Source organism: Malurus melanocephalus, unplaced genomic scaffold, assembly GCF_030028575.1.
Source record: "Malurus melanocephalus ecotype Western Australia unplaced genomic scaffold, MMel_1.1 scaffold_236, whole genome shotgun sequence".
In the NCBI taxonomy this organism is placed as follows: Eukaryota; Metazoa; Chordata; class Aves; order Passeriformes; family Maluridae; genus Malurus; species Malurus melanocephalus.
Genome location: NW_026623468.1, coordinates 126,544 through 153,817, shown reverse-complemented (window position 1 = coordinate 153,817; position 27,274 = coordinate 126,544). Strand labels below are relative to the sequence as shown.

At 42.6% G+C, this 27,274-nt stretch overlaps 1 protein-coding gene across 8 annotated transcripts in view; it reads right to left on the bottom strand.

Annotated features, from left to right (window-relative positions):
- The window catches only part of RASAL2 (RAS protein activator like 2), a 158,942-nt gene that overhangs the window by 52,953 nt on the left and 78,715 nt on the right, over positions 1 to 27,274 (bottom strand). For 7 of the 8 annotated variants that reach the window (XM_057374942.1, XM_057374943.1, XM_057374945.1 and 4 more), the window contains exons 2-3: positions 25,194 to 25,321; positions 19,106 to 19,229 (exon numbers count right to left, since the gene is read on the bottom strand). In XM_057374942.1, coding sequence (XP_057230925.1) covers positions 19,106 to 19,229; positions 25,194 to 25,321 — 252 coding nt within the window. Of the gene's footprint in view, positions 1 to 9,137; positions 9,610 to 19,105; positions 19,230 to 25,193; positions 25,322 to 27,274 lie in introns of those variants that run through there. The other variant, XM_057374946.1, reaches the window with a different exon arrangement.

The following is a 27,274-nucleotide window of genomic DNA, read 5'->3' as shown; positions in this document are numbered from 1 at the left end:
GGAAAAAGCAGCGGTCTTGGGTCTCAAGGAAGCCATCAACACTAATGGGTGGTTATTTGTTTAAAAAATAAACTCCAAGCTGGATGGGGAATAATTSTGCCCTGTCTGACAGTGAGCTTGCTCTGCACAGCTCTGCAATGAAGACTCGCCGCTGTGACTTTATSAAGGGTCACGTTTAATGGGATGGGATTTACAGCATAGGATTTATCCCACACAAAAGAGCATTTTGCAGGTTTACACATGCACGAGCAGTGACGAATCCTGGTAAGTGAGGGACTCCTGGGCCCCACAAATCAAAATTGCCTTTGTCTTCAGGGGATGGGGCTGATGCTCTGATCAAACCGCACTCTTTAAAGAGACAGCAGCCTTTTGCTCACCAGTTTCTGAACCTGTCTTTATTTGAAATAATTTACACGCTCGCCAATCCTTATTAGAAACAGGGACAGTCACTGACCACTGACTAAAACCCAAGCTACACCAAAAAGCCATTAGATCAGCAAAGCAAAAAATTAGATCCAACCAACAAATGAAGGAAAAGAAAAAAAGAGCTATCAAGTCCCAGCAGGGAGGAAAATTCCAATTACTAAGACAAACTGTAGCAAGCATTGYCTGTGCAGGACAGATATTTTCATAAAACACCTGCCAAGCAGGGCAGATGCTCTACAGAATTCACAATTAATGAGAGAACCTGGGACAGGCGGTTCAAGAACGAGGTACCCCTCCGCATGGAAGACTCAGCAGAGCTGTCCTCCTGTTCCCACCGAACAAGTGCATACCCCCACCCCAGTGTGAGGAGAGGATGAAAACCCAGAAACATTCCCTACATCATATAAAATTTAGTGATAGAAATAAAGATTTCCCCTCTATGCAAAAATAGCTGATTTTTTAAAAACAAAATTAACTATTTCAACAAATTTCTCTCTCTGTGCGGGAGGATCACATTTTGTCCAACTTCCGCAAGTAGAACCTTTTCTTCAAGACTGTGCAAACTGATGATGTAAATCTACTTGGATAAGAATGGAATTAGAGAACTTTTAGATAAAGGATTAGATAGTTATTTTGGTCGATTGGTCAATATGAAATGAAAATTTCAATTMATTTCTTTTAGTTATTTTAGATCAAAGACTGTACCCACAATCACCTGGGTCTTTCCATTAAAAACTTGCAATAGTAACTATCAGCTCCATAAATAAAAGGTCCTAGAGAAAACAGAGCTATGAGTATAGATTTCCCGTGAATGCTTACCAATTTTGCATCCTTTCTAGGAGTACAAATCATGTACAGATCCTATTTTCCACCCTGGCTGCCTCATCTTGTGTAATAATTTAGCTTTATTAATCCCTTTCAATATGTTAAAATGTTCACAATAACAGGGGAAGTATATGAAATATCAAATATGAAACTGGCTTGTCGGAGTATTTTAAAAATTTTTGTAAAAAACTTTGTTAAAAGAGGAGCTGGCAAAGACTTCAGTCAGGATGCAACTAGGAACTGAAAGGACAGTAAAGTTTTTGATAAGCAGATTTCTCCTGTGCATTAACATTCCTAGGGAAACCCACAGAGGGGGAAAAAAACCTGTGTAAATACATACCTATTATTTATTTTCATTTTGTGTGGTTTAACAGGTCACAATATCATGCAGATCACCTSCCTGCAAGGGACTGTCAGGAGGTGGAGATAGACATCTGAACAAATGCAAGAATTAAAAAGTCCTTGTAAGTAAATCATGAACACACTCCCACAAGTAATCCTGGAAATCTGAAGTGATAGATAGATGTAGAAGAGCCACTGACATTTACAAACACCGAATCCATATAGCCTGACTTGAAACACCTTCAGAACATCACCCAGTGACTTCATCCATTCATTGAATTATTTCTGGTTGAACAAAGACCTGTCTTGCAGAAAAAGGGACATATGATTATAACCACACATGGCAAAGGCACAAAGAGCCTGTCTGATCCYCTGTAAGCTGTTCCAATGGTTAACTCCACTCTTGCTTTGCAAACTGCTCCTCAGTTCCAAGACTGAATTTATCAAGCCTCATCTCACAGCCACCAGGCTCTGGCTGACATTTTTATGCTTTGATGGTCCATTATCAAACTCCGGTATCAGAAACATCCTCTTTGCTTACATCCTTTGAATGCTCAGTTTCAAACAATCCCTTCAAATATATCTYCAGACTCCTCTGGAGCACTGATTTTGATTTTTAAACCTTTGCTGTGCAAGAAAGCCAGAGACACAGCTCCATAACTGCAGGAGGGATGTAGTGCTGGTCACAATGGAATTTATATTGTGAATAGCTTCTTAAATTTGTCTTAAAGGAGGTCTTGTGCTCTAAAGCTTTCCAAAACCATTAAAAAGTATTGTCCAAATTTTCCAGGACAGCCAGATTGTGAGGTAAAATGCAAAGCAGCATGAGAAGACTATACAAAACACAACTATCTTATTTTCATGCTGTGGGCCCTACCTACACTGGGAGCTCATTGAACCAATGCAAATCCAGATACAAATTGCTCTATCAACCAGAGTACAAGTATGGAAAATATGAAAATATTGAGGTAGGAAGGATCAGCAAAGTAGTAATAAAAAACCCAAAAAACCAAACAAAAAGCAGGATCAAGAAGCAGCTAATGCCTGCCTTGAGAGACTGCTTTCCAAAATTAGCACCAGTAGCTGTACAGAATAGCAGGTGAGAACATCAAAAAACTTGTTCAAAGTCTTTGGGTTTATCTCCCTMACCCCTGAGTTCTAAAAGCAGATGAGTTCACAAGCCTGGAAATTCAACTTAGCCCTTTTGCTTTGGAGCATCTTATAAAAATGAATAATTTAAAACTTGTACACATCCCTCCCYGGTAATTCCTGCATTACTGCCACTGACTGAACTCTGCAGTTGTCACAAATGTCACTCTCCTGCAGTTAYGAGTCTGAAACCTGTGAAGCTAAGCAGCTTTGCCATCCTGTGAATTTAAAAATTAGCTTTCTTGATCAGTGAAACTACCAAGAAGCATGAGTGCTCAGASTTTTCTAAAGGAATTTTTAGTAAATGATAACTCATAATATATGCAATTAATAGAGCACCCGGATGCCTTGTGATGCAGCTGCTTTGTAAGCACATAGTCATGGTGGTGTGATAAATCATAATGGATTAATGTTCTCTGCATGAGGCACTTACAAGGGGAGGAAAAATGGGTCTTACATGCACTAGGGACAGGTGCTGACAGACTGATTGATGGATATTGCTGTAGTCAGTAGATGATGCTCACAGCAATATACTTCAGATATTGTACACCCAAGTCATTCTTATTAAAATGTTTTACAGATAATTTAGGAGCGAATAAGAAACAATGAACGTTTGTTTCTCCAACTCCTGGATCAATGTCATGTGTCAGGCTAAACTACTCACCTTCATACCTGCCCATTAGGAAATAAGAGTAGTTATTTGAGGCACTTTGCCCCAGAAAAATGCAAAGCAGTACCAAGTTTCCAATGCTATTTTCAATGCCACAGCATGGAAAAGCAGCTACCTTGAAAATAAGTTTCCCAGACATATAAAAATGTCAATTCTATACTCACAAGGCTCTATTTCCTCCATTAAATCATTTTAAATGCCTATCTATAACGAAAKTAATTTTGCATTGAGGAACAGCATTACAATGTAACAGCCTCCTAACCAAACTGTGATCTAGTTCAAGAGGATCCCAGTGGACAAGGCTCAGTAACTTAATCTGTATTAGGRAATCATGATGGAAGCATTCACAATTATTTCAGGACACGGGTAACTTTCTTGGCTTAAGCTACCTAGGCAAAACCAGTGCACAGTGCTGTGACACGATCCTATGAACAAGCTATGAGCAGAATCATTCTGGTGCAGTGCAAATCAGTAGCAGATTTATGTCTGACATGAGACTGTGTGGCAAAGTACACAGAAAGCCCTTTTTAATCAGCAAAAAAAAAAAAAAAAAAGAACGGACACTCAAGTATCTCTTCAAGCCAGTTCATTTATTGTGGAAAGCGAAACCGTGCTGATGAAGTGCCAGCCCGCACATACACATCATTGTCTGGTGTTTTATCCTTTCAGATTGCTTAATGAAGTGATTTTAGCATAGTCACTGATCTCTACAGCTCTCAAAAGCTCTCAGCCAGCTGCGGATGACAACCTCTGCACACTGATGCAATATTATCACTTAGCAGGGTAACAGTGCCCCTCACTTCCAGAGTGAGCACCTCCAGCCTTCCCAGCCCAGCTGAGATCAGAGACCTCAACCAGTGCTTACTCAGGAGGGGGGCACAGCAAAAGAATTTCCTAAATAACAACTTCTGGAGCACAGAGGAATCCAAGGGCAGTGAAAGCTGTGCCTGCTGACAGCCTGGAAAGATAAATAGGGACAGAAAGGCTTGAAATGAAGGTGAGAAAAACAACAAACCTTGAAGTCGTCAAGTGTGTAATAATACAGGTATTTCAGATGGGCAGAACTGTKGGATTTTCAGAACTTCACTGGTGAACAACCATGAGGTATTTTTTTCCCACTTCCACACCAACTTAATTACATTTTTGTACTCACTCCAAGTTCAGGTCTCCTCAGAATAGCCAAGGGATTCAGCTAAGTTACACTGCTAGCAGGATGGCAAGTTTGTAAGTGCCTATTAATGACCACTCCAAAAATATTAAGCTAATTTAATTTCAAATTAGGGCCAAGACGTTATTTACAGAGCCATCCACTCTGGAGTGCCTTTCCAGACTGGGAACCATATGCCTCATGTCAACAGACATCTTGTACTAAAGYATGAATACACCCAGCTATATATTTAATGAGCAGAAKGTAAAGGGTATTTAATTTCCGATGCTGGCATTCACACAATGACATTTTTCCCAAGAATTTTTCTTGCTCACCTTGCAGGCCACATAGTTTGCACAACTCATGTCTTCATAAATGCTGTATTTTGTAAAAATAATTGATTAAAGCAGTTTTGTTGGCAGGCTTCCATCGTTAATGTTGGTCTCTACTATTACTTCCTGACCTACTGTTTTTCCTTGGCCATAGGAACTCAAGCAGAGCTGGGAAACACCTGAGAATGATTTTTTTTTATTTAGACCCATTTGGATGACGTGTCCAACAAGCAAATAAATGAAAGAACAACTTAGTTGTTCTGGGGTTTCAGTGGTGGTTGGTTTTGGGGTCTTTTTGCCTTCTACGACTAGACATTATCACATAGATAACAGAGAACTAGAATTTTGAGAAAAACAGTTCACATGACAGAGCATTAAATATGAGAGAAAAATAAGCATCTTATAATTGAGTCTGCAACATTCTGGTTCCACCAGGATGCCTAACACCCACAGAGATGGCTTCCAAAAGCTCTGGGATGCCACTCACCATGATCAATGTGACAATCTACTGACCATGACATGTGAGAAGCCAGATCACACAGGAACTGCCACATCAACCCATCAATGTAAGCATTATTTACCCTCTCCCTACAGTGTTTGGTACAAGCTAACAGSCTTACGTAGCACTCCCACAACGAGTTCAACTGGCTTGTTTGCAGCACAGCCTAAATACCAGCGGTTCTTGCAGGGCAGAGTTGAGGGTGCTGTGCCAACAGGGAGCTTTACTCCACCCTCAGGTCACTGCTTGCTCCCTTTATACATTAAGAAACCGCAGCTTTGCCAACACCATCAGGTGGGAGCTGAACTCTGCTTGACTGGCACAGACCAAAAAAAAAAAAGTTAGCTGCACTTCTAACACCACATAACAGGACAAAACCACCACCACAAAGCTCTTAGCGGGCAGCAGCTCAAAAGCACTTGGCTTGCACTTACCAGGTAGGCAGCAGGAAAGCAGGAGCATTCCAGAGAACAAGTGGCTGTGACCAGCAATACCATTCCCTACCCCTGCCCATGAATCATGGTCTCCCTCCCTGTTACTGCTCACTTCCACCTGTGTTTATAGGAAGACGCTGTTAATCTCTGTGCAAGCATCAAAATACGGCAACTGCCAAAGCCCAAGGCCCTGCCAAACACCAGAGATGGGGACAAGAAAGGCAGCAGATGGAGGGGTTTTTAATCTGTTCCCCAATTAGGGACCAGATTTAGKGGTGAAGTGAGGAATCATGGCAAGGGGAGAGACTGCGTAGTTTAAGGAATTTTTGCAAGGACATACCAAGTCCTCCATCTTGTGGACATAGGCTTAATTTCTGACTGATGCAATATCTTAGAGCTTCCTCCTGGACACTCTGGTGAGAGCTTCCCTAGAGAAGACACAGCTGACATTTTGGAGTGACCTTGGGACATACCAGGCCAGGGCTTTAGGAGCAKGAATGCTGTGAAAGCTGGCATTAGAATTATGCTTTATCTTGTACAGTAGGCATATTTTTCTGTAGCTACTACCCCTGGAACCAAACAAATGAGGAGACAATTACAACATCTATTCTAGAAAAAGGACCTCTCTGACATGATTTTAAKGCATCTGAGCTTGGAAATCTGACTGAAGCCTACTCCAAAACTAATAAAAACAATTARGAAAATGGATAAATAAATAGGAAAAAATAGTTTCAATCTCATCTTTTTAAGCCAGATATTGATTTTTCAATGCTTGTGGTTGGTGCCACTTCTGAACATTGCACAGAGACTCAACTCTAAGGAAATGTTGGCAGAGCTGTTTTAGGTCTCTGGCAGGTGTTCACATCACAATTGCCCTCCTAAAGTCCCTGCTGAGCACACTGCAGGTGCAGGAGAATTAAAATGCAATATCATGTATCACCACAGCAGATCCACAGCCCAAGGATCAGCACTGTTCAGCTAGGGAAGAAGGTGTCAGGAAAAATATCTTCACTGAAAGAGTGKTCAAGCACTGGAACAGGCTGCCCAGGAATTGGGAGCCACTTGGAAGTGCTCCAAAAACACTGTTGTGGATGTGGGTTTTAGGGACATTGTTTAATGGTGGCCTCAGAGGTGCCGGGTTAACGGCTGGGGCTGATGATCTTGGAGATCATTTCCAACCTTAATGATTCTATGGTTCCACACAGACTCACCACAGCCATTCGTAGCTGCCACCACCTGCTTAGAGAAGCAGCTATTCTCTGTAACCCAATTTTTGCAGTTATGTGTACCATGGCAATTTCAGCACCATTTCCCATAAATCCATAACATATATACTTGTAGCCCGTAGACAATTTCACATGTGGAGGTAATACTGCTGAAAGCAGAAGCTCTGCTTGTAGTTTTATCATTTGCTTGCTGACTTCCTGTGCAGATTTCCCTCTCCTTACCAGAAGCACTCACCCATAGCTGAAGAAAATTAAATGGAAGGGGATCATTAGGTTTCCCTTCTGTCATTGGCCCAATTTCAAATCCCACCATTATTAGCCCTCCTAAAAAACATTTATGATGTCTGATGCCAATTAGCCAAGAAATCTAGATAAACGGAAACATTCCCTTTGAGAAGAATTAAAGCTTGGACAAGGTACATACCTCTACAGGCTGGAAAACGAATCTGTCTCTTGATGTCGATGAGCCATTTACAAATGCCATCCATACCCTATAATTTGCTGCATCCCCAAATTCTCTGACTTCYAGTATTACATATTACACCGAGTCCCAGATACCAGAAAATGGCAAGGGGCAGGTTAAGGCTCAGTGTGGCAGAATGTCCCTTCCTCCTGYTTATACACCAATGAAGCTGATTTGTTCCCATGAGCTTTAAAGAGCCATGGCAGATCTTTCTGACACAAGTCATCTCAAGTATTCCTTGCAATTACACTTTCCTCCCCTCCCCAGACATTTTAAAAAGAGAAAGAGCRAGAGCACCCACAGAGTAGCAGATAAAGCAGGGCACAACATGAAGAATTTACAGGAATGTAAGTTGCTGCTCACATTTGCCTTCCACAACTCCCCAGTATTGTATTCCCAATTCACTGCCCTATTAACATGTTGTGTGAAAGAGCCCCAAAAAGTGACAGGAAATTCTAAAGGCAACCTCGTGATAACTACCCCAAAATCACCTAAATGAAATGTGGAAGGGATAGGCATTGTGGTGCCTTGAGCTTTTCTGAGCAGTTTGCCAAAAGTTTGCTTGTTTTTCAAAGAAACGCGTGTTTGTCTGAAAAAAGCTAAGGCAGAAGGTTTTCATTTGCTGATCAAGTAATTCAAAAGCAGCTGCAGAAMAAGCCCATTGGTTCAGGCTAACAAAAACAGTCTCTCCAAGTTAGTAAATTAGTATTCACCCTGTCTACGGATGAGGAGGAAAATGACTAAGGAGGATGTTGTAATCAGYACCTATTAAAGGAGGTTTCCAAGGTAGAAAACATTCGACTCAGGAKATTCCATTCTCTGGCTCCTTAGACAACATTTACTGGTTTTGTACCTACTGCAAAACGTGCCACCATATCAAAAGGCAGGAAACTTAAATGCTTTCTAGCTTGCTATCACTTAATACAGTCTTAGGACAAAAGCTACTGGAAAAGCAAGTGGCATTGCTAAGGCAGTGCCYTTCATATTGAAAGGAAACCAAATCCTCCTGGTTTTTATGTGCAACCTGTAGGATTCCTTGAACTGCTTTGATTTAGCATCACTTTCTGGAGGACAGGAAGCAAGGCTGGCAATATCTTTCCTATGCTGGAAACATCATGCAATGCCAGCCACAAGTAAACACTGACAAATATTCCCCCAGTGTGCCCTTGAACGATGATATCTGGCACTAATCTAGAAATCCAATGTCATTTTAAAAAGTACTGACTTAGGTAAAGGAGAGTGAGAAAAAGAAAGTGAGAGGGAGAAAAATTGTTTTAAATGGCAATAAAATAGATTTTTAGCTCYGAAAGCTGTTTACAAAACCCTGTTCTTCATTTTTGCATCTACATGTTTTTCTAATACTAACATTGATTTCCATACCAGTGAGCAGAAAAGTACCAATGTAAACACCTTTTCAGAAACCTGTGCATAAAGCTGAAATAATGACTAGAAGAGYTGCTATACACATGCACCACGGATAAAACCCCTGCAACTTCCTAGTTGYTTTGAGTGAAGTCATTTTAAATCTCCAGCAAAACACCTCCTAGCCGAGTCCGCCTCGTGGGAAACACCGCAGCACCGCCGTCCTGTATGGCCCGGCCGTGTCCGGAGGGATCTGTCTCACCTGTGCACTGCATGCTGCGCGAATCCTAGCAGCTCCAGCATGGTCCTGCCGGGATGCCGAGCGGAAAGGCAGCGGAGCTGTGCGCTCTCCTCTCCTCTCCTCGCCCGCGCCGGGCAGGAATGCAGCAGAGCCGGAGCCGTCCAGCGCCAGCCTCCCTGCTCAGCTGCTGGGCTCGGGCTGAGCCGGAGCCGTCCAGCGCCAGCCTCCCTGCTCAGCTCCTGGGCTCGGGCTGAGCCAGAGCCGCCCTCCGGCCGCTGGTTTGCGCTCCCAGCGCAGGGGATGCGCGCCGCGCTCCCCGCCACCCGCGGCACCATCCACCCGCCACGGGAACACGCTCCATTTTTCCTGTCCCAAGGGAGTGTGCGGGAGCGACAGGCAGCGCAAGCACTCGGGGTGGGGTGGAAGGGGTGTGGGCAGGAGCAGRCACTCCTGTGAAAACCCGTCTGATGCTGAGAAAATTCAGGGATTTCAAGCGGCTGACTGCGAGTCTAAAATCAGCCACAGGGAAACTTAAGAGGGTGATATCACTGCATACAGTGTCCAGACTGCTAGAAGCCAGATTAGATGAAAACATCTCATGAGTTGGACCAGGAACTWCATGACTGTGTTTGAAAAACTGCACTTCCTTTGAAGATGTTTCCCCACTTCAAATGCTTCYACAGCTTAGGAAATACACAGCACCAAAAAGCCCCAAGAGTCCCTTAAGCAAACAATGAACTTCCCTGCCCTCTCTTTGTTTTCTGCACTGCCTTTTAGTTTAGTCTTTAAATACGAAGATCTGTGGCTTTGAGAGTGAAATGGTGAAGTCTGATACCGATTGCCTTTTCCTGAGCTCTGTTCTTTTTTTATTTTAGAAGTGCTGAGAGCTGAACTTCCAGGCATAGCATTTTTATTTATTTATAGCTCTTTAAGGCACAGAAGCCAAACCCTACACAGTTTGCCACCATCCTGTCCTTTCCACGTGGTAACACCCTGACAGAAGAGTGTGTCACGCTGGATCAGTTTAAAAGCCCATGGTTTGCCCACCTGACAGCCAGGGGGACCAGAACAGACAAACACATGCACAAGAAGAATGCAAAGTTGTTCAGCCTGCTGCTAAACAGGCTAAAACTGCTCACCAAGAACTGAGGGGCTGCATGCTCCCTCCTACCTTTTTAATTTTCTTTTTTTTTTTTCCCCTATTTTTCTTTAATTTTGCCATTTGACTGCAATACAATATGATCTTCTGATTCAGTCCTTCTTGCCACTACGTTTTTTTCTTCCAGGGTTACTTAAGACAAGCTTCTGCACACTCTCTCAGGTAACAATTTCCCACACCCTCAATGCTTCCCTTGGAAAAAATAGTAGCTTTGGTCACCCTGCCTCCTGCCAAGGCTCCAGTGGAAAACSTGTGGGGAAAGCAAGCCTAGCCCTTGGGAAAGAAACTTACTGAATGTGTGCTTAAACAATATCGACTGCAAAATCACTAATAGAAAATAATAAGTGACTTTTAAAGCCAATCACTAAACTACACCCAGGGATCCTGAACCAGAATAGCACTGGAACAGAAGAAAAGTGCCCAAAAAAAAGGCATTTCCCCAAAAAAATCTATCACTAACAGCACTGTAACAAAATATACAGTCCCTCTAAAGGACAAATTAGTTTGACTTGCTGCTTGGAAATGCCTGATTATTGGAAGCAGCAGRGAAAACTTGGGATCACAGTGGAGCCAGAAGAAGAGCAACAGCTCCCAAGCAASCATGATCCCCTGTGTGTGCCCGCCCCTGCACGGCAGAGAGCCATGAATGCTCTGGTAATTACACAGCACTCTTCATTCCAGAGCTCTGTACCAGCGGCATCCGCAGCACCACAGAAAAGCATCTCTCCGGAGGGTGGAGCAACATCACACAATTCATGTGTACCACAGGGCATGAGAGAAAAGATGGAAAAATTAAGGACTGGGACATGAAAATTAGCTTGTATATCTCTTCAAAGGGTTCTTGTACTTTTATGGGCAAATCCTGGCTTTTTGCTTTCTTTTTCTTCTTTTTCTTCTTTTTTTTTTAATATATTTATTTTTTCAGAATTTGTCTAGTTTTGTTTTCATGTTTTGCTTTTTCTTTTCCCATCATTTAGGAATCCTCTGTTTTAAAATCAGGCTCAAACAGAAGGGTAAAAACCTTAGATTTAGCCCTGAAATATGGCCATAATATGCCTATTTCTGCCAAAGAAGCCTTTTTTAGTGATGGGGAATGGTTGAGTCCTGGTACCTATTTTTGTCAATCGCAGTTTCCTGTATGAACCTCAAAAAAAGATTTCTGAAATGCTGAAGGATCTGTTCGACTCTAGCAAAGACATCTGCTGAAGACTTAGGAAGAAAAAGTGAATGGGGCAATTAATAAATAAATGAATAAATAAATAAGGGGGGGGAAAGGCAGATTATACAAGTACTTGGAATTATCCTAGAAATCTACCCAGATTCAGACATTTGAAATGCTATTTGCAAAGTCTAGTGATAAAAGTTGTTTCCAAAAGACTGTGACATCAACTAAAAATTATTAGAAACCCCTGATRATATTATGTGACTTTGGTTCAAATAACAGGACTTTTCTGCTACTGCTTTAGCTTGTCCATGCTACCAAACAAGGAGAGGAAGAAAAAGTGAGATGASAGGAGTTTTCAATGGCCAGATCCTCACCTAAACCACATACTCACTGAAAGGTCAAGGAAATATCTGCAGATTCAACTGAGATGAAAAAATAGAGCGAAAAACCCTTCAGTTTTTCTGGGTGATGCACAAGATAAAGCAGCCTCAAACATGYATCAAAAATTATTAGTCTGTAACCAAAAGCACTTGACTGGACACCAATTGTATCTTAATGGGCACTAATCACTAGAATGTGTTGGTCCTCTCCAGCTCCAAGGCTGCTTTTGGGAGTCGTGGATTAGCCAGGCACAGAGATAGAGAGCTCCTGATGAACAATAATTGCACTGTTTAGTATCAATTTATCCTAAAGCAATAAACTGATCAACAGCTAACTCCGTACCTAATACCAAACTCTGAACCAGATCAGTATTTTTAAATTTAGTACAACAGTTCAAATTAACTCTAGACAAGACAAGGAAATTCAGGCAGTAGGAAGAAAGGCTAATTTTCCATTAAATGTTAAGCCAGTTGTTACTGATGGAAAAAAGGTAAGTATACATGGTTGGGTGAAGTGTAATTACTTTCTGTCACAAGACAAACAACTAGAAAAGACAAGCTACGAAATGGAACAATCCACAGTGAGTTCATGCATGATTTAAGGTAGATTTCTCTACAGAATTTAGTAAATAACTTTTTAATGCTGTTCTTGAGAAAACAAAGGAAAATCATAGCTTCCTTCATAATAAACCAAGGTTTGGTCAGAACACAGGCAACAAATCTGCCCCAGATGGCCTAAGAGCCACCAGTTCTCAGAAATTACTACATTGCACAACATGCTCTCCTTACAAAGTGTTCTTTATCTCACAACACAAAATTCAAAAATCAGTGATTTTTTTTCTGTGTGCTCTTGAGGCAATGAACAGGGATGTAATATACATTTCCAAAGGGAAAAAAAACCAAAAAAGAGAAAAAAAAGCCCTAATGGATTGTGTGTCAATATTAGAAAGTTGAGATTATGCGTTCTTACCCCTTATCTCTTCCCTAAAAAGGTTTAAGATCTAAACAGATAAAATTTGCTTCAAGATGAAACTCGGCTTTCAGCACAGATGATCTGTGTGCAAGGGAATAAAGTTTCAGCAGCATTCAGAACAAACCAAAATCCTTTGGCTTCGCTTGAGTTATAGAAGAAGAAAGATAGCAGCTTGGCAATTTTCTGTATACAAATAACTCCAATTGCCCAGGGGAATGTCACTGAGATCCAGGCATCCTGTTTGTTACATCCAGCCTCCCTGGAGTCAGCTTTAATTTCAAGCAGAGTTGTCTAAACTCTTCATCCTTCCAAGGCAGGCAAATTGCACTGTACATTGTCCAAATTTCAAATTACTTCAGGGCTTTTCCCGAAGTTTCCTAACCTCTTTTGTGGATGCAGAAGATAACAGGGCACTTTTCRTACAGTAGATGTTTCCCTGTGGAGCCTGCAAAGACGTCCGAGAGCAGCCRGATTTCACAGGAGGTTTTTTAAAAGGCTACTCATGGTTTGCATTTTGGGATAGAGCATGATAGGTAAACAATGTCATCTAAAGGCCTGAAAGTCTTAGAGTTTCCACTGATCTGTCAGAGCCACAGCCCCTCCAATCGTACCCAAGTAACAGCACTAAGATCATGACCCAGGGCACCAGTGAGTGAAGCAGGCAAAGGCTGCAGTTGTCAGCAAACCCCTGTCTGTGTAATTAAATGAGCCAAAGGCTTCAGATGCCAGCTCACTCAAGGCTCTGGCAGCTCTGGGCTGAAGGGGCACAGAGTGGAGCTGTGGGGAGCTCAGGACCACCTGCAGCCCATGGAAACAGCGCAGTGCCACATCCCAAAGGTGAAGAACTTGTGCTTCCTGTCCCGACCTCAGTCCAGCATCACCTTGCAGTACTGGGGCCACTGCAACTGAGGGTTGTGGCACAAAGCACAAGTCAAAAAGGGAAGAAAAAAAACAACCCCAGCCTCTCACTGGGGCTTGCTAAGCTAAAGGAAACTGGCAGTAAAGCATCTGATCCTTCAGACTCCTGGAKCTGCAGAGAGGAGGATGGGAATCGCTCTCACAGGTACACACAAACACGCTCGTGCAAGCCCAGGTCGGGCAAACCCAGAGAGCTGCAAACATGACAAGTCAGCACAACCAAATCCATCTTCCTGCCAGAGATACTGCCAAACACACCCCTCCATTTGAGGGCTAAACCCAAGGCCTGCTTTGTATCCCTGCCATGCATAACAGTTGACAGTAGACGGATATTTTGCACATGGCAGCAYGGTGAAAAAGCAGACAGTGCTATTGGGAAAATTAATTCATCAAGACACATCATAAATCCCCACAGATGAGATACAGGGAGCTGCGAAGCACATTTTTTCATCCTTACTTTCTAACAGATATTCTTTGTAGGCAAAGTTGAGTGGTGGAAGGTGAAGAACAGCCCTCTTGGCCTCACACAGTTTTGTTAGAAGTTGCAGGACTTCCATTACATCAAATTCCTGCATATCTCCTAAATAAATATTTGCTGAATGTAAAAACCTTTGCTGAATGTAAAAGTTGGTGCATTGTAGATTCTTCCATTGAGCAGATCACAATCCATTTTCTTGCAATGTCTCCCTCTCCCCACCTCTAAAACTAGTAACCYTTTCCAGATATTCATCCTAGCTCTTAGTGCACAAGGTTCATAATTATGTGGGGAGCACAGAGTAAATCTATTTATTCTTTCATCAAAAATGCTCATTCCAGCTGGAATATACAGAAAGCAAGGCTCAGCTTTGATAGTTTTAGTTGTAAACAACTTTGTCTTAGAAACAGCAGTTATTAAAATCACCGCAGAAATCCTTTTAGCTCTTGTCTGTTCTCTCCTGCCAGGTTTTTTACCAGAAGAAAAAGAACGGGCTGGGTGTTGGAGCATTCCTCCCCAGGCAGGAGGGCTCAGCAGAGACTTGCAGGAACTGTTCTAAGAGGTGCACACCAGGCAGCAAGGAAAGCAGATGTTGCTTAACTCATCTTCTGTTGCTCACTCCAATTCCAAGCCTCTGGATTTTTAGAAGAGTAGAGAGGCAGGATTTCTGCCCAGCTAACTTCTCACCTGGTAGCAATGCAGCTTGGGCCTGGCATCAAAACAGATGAGGGCTTAATTTTCAATGCCAGTGACTCAGGGTRAGGAGAAAACTAGAATTTGCAAGGAGCATCTTCACCTCTGACCTGCTYTCAGCCACCTTTTTACAAGAGATGCATATTTAGACTGAGAAAAAGCAGGGTTAACTTGTTTCAAAAAGTGAAACAGTCTTTTTCTTCTTGAATGATTTCACCTCCAAATATAAAAAGAAAATTTAWTTGCATCACCACAAGCCTTTCTAAACATGAGAGAATCTCAATAATTCTCCCTGATGATGCTCTTTCCTAATAATTTAGAATTTAAAAAACCAACAGCAACAAAGACCAAATACCAAAGCCTTTCCTCACTTTCAATTCCCTCCTGGTGTTTTCACATATGCTGGCAAAAAATCTCTTATTAATGCCACAAAGCTGCCAAAATCCAAACTTTTGCTGTGTGTTCTCCTTAACAACTCTCATTTAGAGTGAGCAGGTGGCAAGAAGGAAGCAGTGCAAGAGAGAAGATGATTATTTTGGGAAAGGAAGTGGTAACTGTTACTAGCCTGTCAAACAGCATGAATGGTRGAAATCTGAATCATGCTTTTACTGTATGAATGGATAATTCCAACACACTATTATAAACAATGATCCTTTAATAGGATGTAATCTCCCTAACAGGAAAAAATACACCTGTTAGAAAAAGAGCAGGATCTGAAGCAGAAATGGAGATGGATCAGCTTGAGTTCCTCTTCCTGTGACATTTGGGTGCTGGTTTCTAGGGCCAGAATCACATTTTGTAACAGAATTGGCCCATTGCAAATAACACTTGAAAAGAAGTTAGAGGCTGTCAAGCTGGAGTTAGGGAGAMATTACAGCTACATTTTTAGCTTTCTTGAATGGAGGCTCCTCTGAGTAAGTACTGCCAAGATGAAATCCTAGCAARTAAATGACATATTTAGAATGTGCCTGTTCACTCACAGAGGTATTACTACAAGATAGGGATTATGCACCAAGGAAATTTCATGGCATGTATTTAACGGATAGCTTGCTGACACAACTCTGGAAGGGACAGGAATTAAGAGTCTCAACGTTAGCAACAACCTCATCACTGCCTGCAAGAAGAGGGTAAGCTTCTAAGATAGCAGTAGATGCTAAGTGCCTCTGGAGTTACAGTTTTTAAGTGATCTTATTAGTTTTCAGTGTTTAAACAAGTCACTTTCTATCCTGGGTTTTTTTTTCTGTGTCTGCCCCTCCGGCCCTCRTTTGAGGGTGACCACAGTGGTTTCTGCCTGCACAGAAGGGATGGCTCAGCTGCTCTTCTGGCAGCTGCTGAACCATCACAAATTACAGCTTACTCTACTGAAGTATGTGGAAATTGGTGTCTATCTTAGTACACAGGAGTGTAACCACGGTGGTGCAGCAGCTGTCTCCCAAACAGCTGAGCCAACCCTGCAGCAAGGGGGAAAAATTAAAGAGATGGCGAGAATGACTTCAGAAGCCCTTTGGTGAAGCACACTTGACTTAATGCTGACCTTTGGGGAGCATTTACACATCTCTCGCTTCAACTTCTCAGCTGTAACGTGGGTAGTTTCTCTCCCACACACTTCCTAGGAATGGTGCTGCATGGATGTGTGCATAATRCTGTAAAGAATGCCACAGAAATCTGCAGAATGGGTGCTAGTGCTGATTATGCAAAGCCCTTGAAGAAAACACACTGTTCCATTTTCTCCATTAACAAAAAGRTTCTCATACAAGTTATAACTTTACTGCTGCAAATGAAAAGGAGCCCCATCACCTTTCCTCCCACTTCTTTTTTATTTCTAATAAATAGATCTATTAATCAGTAAATCACAAGGAGATATGGCAACCTTACTTAGGGAAAAGAGAAATGCCATTGCTTTGCCTTCACCTCTGGGCTAGAGCCATTCCTAAGGAGTTCYTCTGCAAGGAGTAATTTCAGATATCACTGTCAGATGCAATGCCTGCAGTTGCCATGTTATCCACATGCTTCCCTAGGACAAGCTTGATATTCTTATCAGCTCTGCATAGCAATTTCTCTACCAGATACTGTAGCTGCCTCTGCTGCGCCTTTCAGCTTTTGGTGTCCATTCCAAAGCTATTTTAGCACAGTTGTTATCTGTACTGCTTGTGATATGTCCTGGCTGCCACCATCTGTTTCCTTCTCTGTATAAAGATGTGCAATGGTTCCCTTCACTAATGTGTCCTCTGGCTCAGCATCTTGACACAAAGCTATTCCCACTGCTTGCTATCCACCCACCTTTTTCCATTAGCAGGAATTCTGTAATCATGACAAGAGTCAATTTTAACCAGGATGTGAAAACAAGGAAAYTACCTAGGACTCAGCAATCAGAGATTATATTTAACCTTCCCTTCCCCTCACTCTCAGCCATCCTCACAGAATGGRCATTGCTCAACTTTTCCCCTCCCACTGCATGCCCACTTGCTTTGGCTACACCTCAATGACATCTGTATTCACTACAATTGCAGCTCTCACGTGGAGAAGACTATGTAGGTATCTTGTACTTTTAATATATTCTTCTCAGGCATATAKCAAATAACACACTACAAGATGCCAGTTGCATAAAAAACTGAAGCAAAATAGACTGCAAGATGGATACCAAATAGCAGAGTCATCCATTCTCTATGGTCCCCAAGAAAAATCAAGGTTCCATTTAAAAAACATARCACTGGGATTTCCAGCTATTGAGAAGAAGTCTAGAAAATCTACACATTTTTTGGACATGGTATAGAAAAGAAGGCACTTAAATATTAGATTTCTAGCTTGTGACGCTACAAATAACATTCACTGCCTAGTGCAGACTGGCTGCTRTACAATTCTTCATTCACCTCACTAATCATACACCTGGAGTAAGCACTTTGCCTACAACACCATGTAAACATGATTAACACTCGGTTTAGTTTCAAACAAGAATGAACATTTATTCWCATATTCAAAACAAGATGATTATTTAGAGGTGCCTTTGAAATGCCACAAACAAATCCAGTCAGSGTTCTTTTCATGTTGCTCATGTCAAAGTATTTTGCAGTTTTCCTTCCTAAATCCCCAACTTTGCCCTGTTTATTTTCAGATGTCCGATCGAGGAATCTAAGGAATAAAAAAAGCCTTCCTCAAATATGGAAGTATTAAATAGTGCTATTGACAAGTACAAATAAATAAGCACTAAGGTTGCAATGTGTTAATTAACTATCTATAAGAGTGGGATTATCCTTACTTATGTGCAATATACAGAATAAAATTCTTAGTTAAAAAAACTAGCTGAGGCTGTGAAATGAAAAATACCTTATCTGCTCCTTACCTTTGATAGCAGTTATCAAGGCTACTTTATTATTTACAGATGCATGTTTTTTCCTCATAGCTCACTCTCCCAGGAGTGACATTTTTCACAGCTGAACTAGGGAAGAATTGCTCCTAGGTCTCACCAGCCTATGCCAAGGAAAGCTTCTTGCATAGGCTGGGAAGAGAAAAAAGAACTCACTTGTGTGTGGTTGCCGCCTCTTCTTTTCTGGAAAGAGTTGGAAGGATGCTCTTTATGCAACCACAGGTCGGCTGAAAAAGAAGGGGAACTGGGCCAAACCTGGACTTGGGAAACCACTGCAACAGAGCCTTTATCTGTAATTTTTAAAACCTTTCTTTTCTTTTGCTTTGCCTAAATTTCAACATGGATAATTATAGGCAACAGCAGGCAGATGGCTGCTTCTTTTAGGAACTGCACCCTGAACAGGCACGAGRCAAGTTAGAGAAAAACCTGTTATTCGGTGCTTGTTGTGAAAATATGAAGCAAAGGAAATTCCAAAGGTGAGGTAAAACATAACCACCAAACAGTTCTAAACCAGCAGGAACCACTTAGAGCCATCTGCAAGAGCTGCATTCCTACTGACCCGCATCCAGCCGCTCTCACCTGTAAGCCCCAGGGCTGCCTAGTGAGTTTAAAAACACAGCCACAGAGCTCTCTGCACCCAGCGATGCTCCTCCAGCATCCCATAACCATCTCACAGGTGCTTGGATAAATCCTGGAGTTTGGCWGTCACTCGGCTGGAGGCGTTTACACACAAAGCCTGGGCTGCACGACCTCCACCTGTCCTGCTGTGGTACCCCTCGCCAGGCTGTCCTGGCAGGGCGCTGCCCTCTGAGAGCTCGCAGCTCTGCGCTGCAGCATTTCCCGTGGCCGAGGTGTYTCTTACCTAGTTGGGCGGCCCCCTCTGCCGGGTATTCGGGGAACTGGCCCTCGGAGGGGACGCTGACGGTCCGGCGCAGGCAGCGCCCGCGGGAGGCATCCTGCGGCTCCGGCATCGCTTCTGTGGGTGCCTGCAGAAAAACCACGCCAACAGCTGTTAACGTGCCTAATGGGCCATCGCGATASGGGGCTTCATTTTCTACTCATCTGCTAATAATTCTCGGGCACAGTTTGGCATTGGTGGCCTTAACCCAAAATTCCGGAGGTTCCCCGGGAAAGCACAGCCGCGCTCAGGAGCACACTCAGCCCGGCCCCGCTCGTCAGCAGCCGATGCTCCGCAGGGCTCAGGCACAACCTGGCCCATTAACAAAGCACTCCTGACCCAATGTCACAGCCATTGCGGCTTCCACGCTGGCAAACTGAGGCACAGGCCGCTGGTCAGATGCTACAAGCAAAACTTTGGAGAAACGAAACTTGCAACAGCCACCTGGTCGACAAAGACACTGAACAGGCGGTCCCAAGCCGCAGAGAGCCTGCTCCAAATATTAAGACCAAGACCACTGAGCCCACCGCTCATGGCTATGGTTTAGCAGATCGTGGCATGGTCAGGTAATCGCTCAGTATGGAAAAGGTGGATCTGCKTTCGCTCCAAGCCAAAGCTGGCGCCGCCTGCAGCCGCGCAGTGACCGCCCCGCTCGGCACTGGGCACCGCGTTCTGTTGTGGCTACCGCAGCTCCGGCCGCTGGTCGCCACGGCTGCTCGGCACCGTTCCATGSCTGGAACCCGCCGTCACCTCAAACCTTCCACGAGCTGCAAGAAACCACAGGGATGAGGGAGGCTCAGCACCCAGGAGGTATGCTCAAAACATCTCCGTGCGCTTTTGAGGAGGACTTTGGCTCCAGCGGTACAACTGCAGCACATGTAGCATGGCAATTCCTTTTCATACAGCTACATAACACACAGCTTGCTGATAAAGGAACTGAAACCCCCGTCCTATTTCCTATGCTGCTTATCCTTTCATATCTTCCACCAACCCTGAAAAACAAGTATTAATAGCAAACAAAAAGCTATAATTCATTTGCAGTGAAGGTAGTAAAAGATCTCTGAGATACTGCACTATTTTAGAAACAGGCTGCATACAATGGCTCTCGCAAACTAGTTCTGGCATTTCCTGATTTTTAAGCACTTAGCTTAAAAATGACTTAAGGTCATTTTTTAATGCCATTTATTACTTTCCTGGTCTATTTGTCTCATCCAAACAGTGTTCATTTTTCAAAACAAGTTCCCAAACCCCACGTGCTTATTCTGTTTAGACTATTGTCTTTGCTGGTGATTTTTACAGCAGCTCTRCTGTAAAATCTGCATAATCTCTGTGTAAAAGTACATTAGTAAGTTAAACAGAGACTAATTTTGTTAGTTTATGCCATATTCGTTCAATCAAATTTACATATTATAACCAAGACATACAGTCTTGCATAGTCAGAATGATGGTAATGAGCCTTTCAGTTCATTTATTTCCCCCATCCAGCTCTGTTACCCTKCTCTTTGCTCTGCTGAGATTTCACCACCCTGGGAATTCTCCGACCCTGAGCTGACATGCTGAAGCTGCTGGTTCAGGGCTAGGATCTGAGCAGTGTTAACTCTGGGAGAAAAAGGTACACAGGGACAGTCCAAATGCTGACCATTTCGGCAATCCTAACAATTTTCATTATAGGGCATGTTTCCATGATGAATTTCACAATTTAATGTGGATGGGTTCAGAGCTCAGGCTCGAAATCCTTGAACAGCATCCCAGGTCACCTGCCCACTGAACATGCTTGTTGAGTATAAAAAGCCTGTATTGGGGATTTCTGGCAGTTTGATGATGAGGGAATTTCAGAAGAAATATGACTGAGAGCATTAATGCCTCTTAAAGGCAAACTAACATAGTCTCTTTTTTAAAAAGCAGGGGAAAAAGGATTCTTCATTGCAGATAAGATTTTTCAAGATTGGATACTGGTTCCAGACAGAAACTTGAGAATTTGCAGACTCTTCTGATCTAACAGTCTGGAAGTTTAGAATCATGACAGAAAAACAGTTAAATAATTCATTTTAATTTTTACCTTCCTACAGAAAGTTAGAAGCCAGCTAAAATTTTGACATGGAAATCCACTTTAAAATGTTGACAGCAAGCATTTCTCTGGGCTTTTGGAAAATAAATAATTAAATTTGCTTGGGAATTGAGGCAAATCTTATCTTATGACTGGGTTCAGCTTTGACAAACTCTTATATACAGGTGAAATAYATTTGCTGTATGACAAGTCCTTTGAGAAAGGCCATGGGATCTGGGAAGAACTTCCCCTAGGGCCTCATGCAGCAGTGTTTGCTCCTGCTGCTTTCCCTTGGGATCACCWCTGCCATACCACTATTGGTGTCAGCCACAGGAGATGGAAGAGTAGGAAAATACATCCCAGGTGTCCTGGTGCTGGCCTCTGTCACCAGCTCCAGTAAGCAGTACATCTTGGCACAGTGAATGTAGATCTTTGCTATCCTTTGCCCTTTATTGAAACCACCTCTAAATCCAAGAAGAAAGATGAGGTTTGGGTGTAGRGAAGAAAAAGGAATAGTCTAAAACAATGAAAAGTGTTGTCCRTCTTCATTTTCAAGTGAACACGAAACTAAAACATTCTGCAGGACTCCAGCCAAGTTGCTGACAAAGTCTACCTAAAATGCAGCCCAAAGCCAGGTGCAGCCATTTGTCACTTCCCTCATGAAGAGCTGTGCAYAGTGCTGGAGCCACCCTTCATGAACACTCATTCCCTGTTTTAAATGGCTCTGATTTTACAGACACTTCTACTGCACCCTCACAGCTCCTCCTACCCTATCAAGGTTTCACAGAGCAGATGAAAACATCTACACCTTCCTGACAGGGGAAAACTCTTCCTTGTACAAAAAATACCTGATTTGTATGGGCATCAATCTAGAYTTGTTCTCCTTGTCTTGGAAAATGCTGTTAAATATTATCACACCAGAACATGTGTAGTAATTGCACATCTCCTGTCACTCAGGACTTCTTATTTGTTAAGTTGTCTCATGCTCTTGCAGGAACTCATTTTCTTTCCACTTACTTTTTGGGCATTGATCTCTTCCTCTCATTAATAATTTTCATTCTTCAGTCTCACCTATTCTCATTCCATAAAGCTGACAAGGTGTCAAGTAATTAATGTTTTTCTACACTACACAAGGTGATACTGCCAGACTATTTTTGTCTATGTAATTACAGATATTTTTGGATCAAGCTGCACTTCAAMATGCTTTTGATTTTAAACCTATTCTTGCTCTTGCACAGCACAAAATTTCTCTTTCATGTACTCTGTTCAAACTGCCTTGACAATAAATCCATAGTGGTGGGATGCTATAAAAAATGAGTTTTCTTTACTACACTGTTTGTTTCTGTACTGTTCCCTCGGTCTTAAAAATCTGCAATTCATAATGCTGTATTTTAGCAGCACTAACTGAAAGAAGCCAAACTTCACATTACACCTGAACCAATGGAAAACTCTTTCATTTACCTGTTTACATTTTGTATATGTTTTTCTACTTCCTAACATGAACACATATATTTGCAGAAGGATTTGTAAAAGTAGTCTACACACACACACATTTCTGTTCCCTTCCAGTTTCACATGGGCCAAGTTTCTTGGATTTTCATTGAATGAAGTAATATCCACAGAGATCCACAGAGAATAAAATGTTTCAGACTTACACCTTTTAAGTTACATCAGCTTTGTGATGATGCAAGTGCTCCCTCTGGGCCTGCTGTTACCATCTCTTCCTTCTTTCCCCATCCATCCTCACTGGTGGGTATCTTTCTGTCCTGAATATTGTTTCTAAGATCCTCTTCAGCAGCCAAAGGAATTCTGACCTACTCACTCTATCAGCAATGACATGTTCAGAGCAGGAATCTCTCCTGCTCCTGTTGCCTGTTGATGGTTTTGAGCTGACCAAACACTTCTTCCAGGATCACCTTTCCAATAATTTTACTCTAAACATAAYCTTCAATTTTTCCTTAAAGTAACCTCCATCTTCTTCATTCACCTCATCTTTGCTTAGGCTCCCTGTAGCAGTGGTCCCCCCCAGAGCTTTTTATGATTCCCCTTGTACATACTTTTCCATCATTATGCTCTTAACAAGCATCTCTCCCCACTGCAGCCTTAGGCCTTTGTGCACTCCTGTTTCTAGATCACATTTCAAGGAGACTCTTTCAACTCTGAATGACTTGCCAAGAAAAATTTAACTGCATTGCCCCTCCTCCCCTTTCTCATGGAGGCTGCAAAGGGATACTCTTAGCTCAGAAAAACTAGAAGAAGGTGTAAATCCAGAGTATCAGCCCTGTATGTGCCTCCTGACTGGCAGTTCCATATGTTGTGTAAGGGACTGTCTGCACACTGCTGCGTGTACAGATCAGAAGCCAGACTAAATCAACCTCTTATTTTCCTACAGAGCACTCATGGCTCCACAAGAAGTTCCCTTTTTCCTTTCACTTCACAGTAGTCACGAATTACCTGAAAATCAGAATGGCAAATCTGACTCCAGGTATAGGCTTCTGAAACAAATCCCATCATCAGCATGTGGAGTCACACCTGCACCAAAGGCATGTCTGCTTGGCCCATCTGCATGCAGCATTTCCMAAAACAAACTATTTCTCTGTGGTAGAGCAGGAATATTCCTTTGAGAATGCAAGAATTTATGCTACTGCAAGAATTTACACTATTGCTTGCTTTCTTGGGGTTATTGCTACACTTAAGCCTCAGGTTCTCTAGAGCCTGATACTGAATTTCCTCAGCTTCTGACAAAAAAACAGAGTGTATTCAAACATAGTATATAATGACTTAACACATCAGTGATAGATGGGACTTCCCATATTTACTCCTCAGGATCTAGGCAAAAGACTCATCTTACTCCCAGCAAAATGCTTTCAACTGTCTCTGGTAGGAGAAATAAGAGCCCCTAAGTGCATGATTACCACCTCCAGGTAATTATTTGTGATAGAGCCAGTGTTGTTTACAATTACATTCCTTTAATGAGGTGAATCCTTTTGGTCCAGCTATGCTRGTACAGCACTGTTTTAGAAATGATTCTCACATCCCCTGAAGTTTCTTCAGTGTATACTTYAATTCCTCAGGTGTCAGTCCTGTCAGACTAGAAAAAGAATTACGTAGTAAACAAATGTCATTAAATGAGCCTTCCATTTTGCCTGTGTTTGATCACCTCTCCCACACAGCAGCATTAATTCTGCTCCCTTCTAATAACTCAAGTCCTTCTCTAAACCATTTCCTCCTACTCTCCCTGWGCAAGGGAATATTTCATTGCAAATAAACCTGAGCACAGCTGAGTAATATTTCATTCTACACCAGAAACAGGTCTCAGTCTGTAACAGCCATACACAGAAGCTTCAAAAGAGTCAAGAAAAACCACAAAAATTCAGGTCATCTCTAAATATAGGAGACTATGGTATTAGRCTACTTATGGATAAAAAAGCGTTCACTTTTTCCTACCTTTATGCCTGCACTGACATAAGGAGGCAGGCTTACACCTGCAGTGGCTTTAATTACCATAAAAAGAAGTAATAACACAGGAAGACACAGTGGCAAACACAGGCTGTGAAACTCCAGGAAGGAGTTTGCACCCAGGCTGCTGCACCTCTTCTGTCCAGTATCTGGGCCAGCTGGATTGGAACTGTGTGCACCACACCATCCACACACAGGAGAGCTCAGCTTCCCTTTGCACAGAGCAGTAAGGGATTGGTAAGGACATTAAAGATCCCCCAGTCCCAAACCCCTGCCATGGACAGGGTCACGTCCCACTACACCAGGTACTCAAGGCCTTATCCAGTCTGGCCTTGAACACCTACAAGGATGGGGCACCCACAACCTCCCTGGACAACCTGCTCCAGTGTGTCACCACTCTCACAGTAAAGAATTTCTTCTTTAACTCCCTCCCCTCCCTTGCACTTGTTTCAAAGGATTCATGGGTGAAATAAAGGGGAGATGAAGAAAGCTGCGTTTTCCTTAAAGATCAATAAAGGCCAAAAGGCAATACTGAGCTTCTCTCACCTCCTTCTCCCTGTTGAGCAGCACCAGCTGGCTSTCGGTCAGGATGCAGTATTTCCTCTCCCATGTTGTCATCTCAGTGTAGGGGGACTGGCCACAGGACAATCTGTGTGTAGGTGGTCCTTTCACATCTGGGAACAGAAAACCACAATGTCATTAGCATGTGCCATTAACCACCTCCTTTGTTTTTGCTGTTCTGCAGCAAGGTGTGAACCAAAACTGCACTCTGTGCTTAGTGGGGCCTGTTTCATTTTAGAAGTCAAAATGAGACTCCTGGCACCCATGTGCTMTGAATACTTATTTATCTACAGCATGACTTACAAAAATGGCTGTACCAGAGATGAATATCAATGTGTTTGTCAAAGAGTRAAATATATTGAAAAGACCAAGAGCTCTTATGAAAACTTAATCTTCCTTCCACTCYCTTCTCAAAACCGTGGCTCAAAGGGATATGGCCCTGAATGTACTCTAGCTCTTAATAAAGTGGATTATTTGAGACTAAGGACAGAGAGATAAGGAAGGAAGACAGGGATCAAAGAAGGCAGGCTTGAAGAAGGGAAGGAAAAATTCAAAGGGATGGACATTTAATTGAGAAGAGCTTACTAGCATCTTTTGGTGAGGAACCTACTTGATGAAATTGTGCATTTTCCTTTAGCCACAGACACTACAGCGACAAAAACTCATACTTGAAAAAAACCCCAAACACCCCCTCCCCTCAATACCAAACCAAACCATAACCCAACTTGTTTGGTTCCCAGTCCTGATCTTTTAAAATTTATTTTAAAATAAATTTTCCATAAGTCTCTCATGATTGAGCTGTGTAAAACAYTGCACCTTTCACTACTAACAAGGTCCCTTCCAACCCAAACCATTCYAGGATWCTATGAGATTCAYCTCYTTTTRAAGTTTTGATATTAAGTTCTGTTTGCTTTTTAAGATTAATTTTTGACTTGTACTCTAGTTTTATACAATTTGCTTGCAATGATCTAAAAACCATCCATTCTCAATGCAGACACTGCAGATCCCTCAAGTCCCAGGGGTCTAAAACAGACACTGCAAAAATCAAGGGACTTCCTGCACAGCAGTCCAGGTCCTCCTTTTAACAATTTCTGGAGCAAATGGAGCGTTCAAACCCAAAATGTTTTGTCACATTTCCTGCCTTTTAGTACACATAGTAACATGCACAGAGCTAACACACTACTTCTCGTAGCTTCTCCCCAGCATCACCACTAGAGGCCAGCGAATCCTCAATCAGAGCCAGCCCAAACCTCAGCGTTAAACCCGGACTGAGCAATTCCCCATCTCGTTTCCTTCCCTCCGTGCAGACCCTGCACTTCATTATCAAAAATGCTCTAACATCTTCATGCTCTCTTCCTGCAGCTTTGCCTCTGCATTGCAAGGGATGTGCAGGATTCTAGAGACAGACAATGCCTTGGGAGGATGGCTTTCAGTGCCCCATTCAACCTCATATTGCATTAGGATTTTTGTGATCATTCAGAAAAGTGCTTGAAACAGGCAACCTTTAGGGCAAGGAAAAGGAGAGGGGTGCATGGCTCCCATTGCTCTGAATAATAAAGAAGTGCACCTTTGTGCCCTTAATTTCAGGTAAACTAATYCAGGGAAGCAGCTGAGATGCAGAATCAGGTTCCAAACTGCCACCTCTCCTACACAACTCAGTTTGTGAGRGTGACAAGTAATGCTGTGTGTCTCAAAATTGCCCAAAACTCTTAAATGTAAGCATAATGAAGGGAAACCACCCTAAGCTATGTGAAGCAGAGTGAATTTGTACAAACTCCTGGAGCACAACAGACTCTCACACAAGTACTAGTTCATCTTACAGACCTGAACCCGCCAGGTAGATTTTTGTCATAACTGCAACTCACATTTATCATGGTGTCCAAGCAAAAACCAAACCAGATATAAAATAAAAATCACTGCTGCTCCTGCTCAGACCTTGGCTTCCCAAACAGCAGCTCATGAGCTCTACCCCTGCTTAAGTACGACAAACCTGACAGAAAGTAGAGGAATAAGAAGGATGAAGCCATGAGCTCCTGGTATGAGTGTGCAACAGAAATGGGAAGATG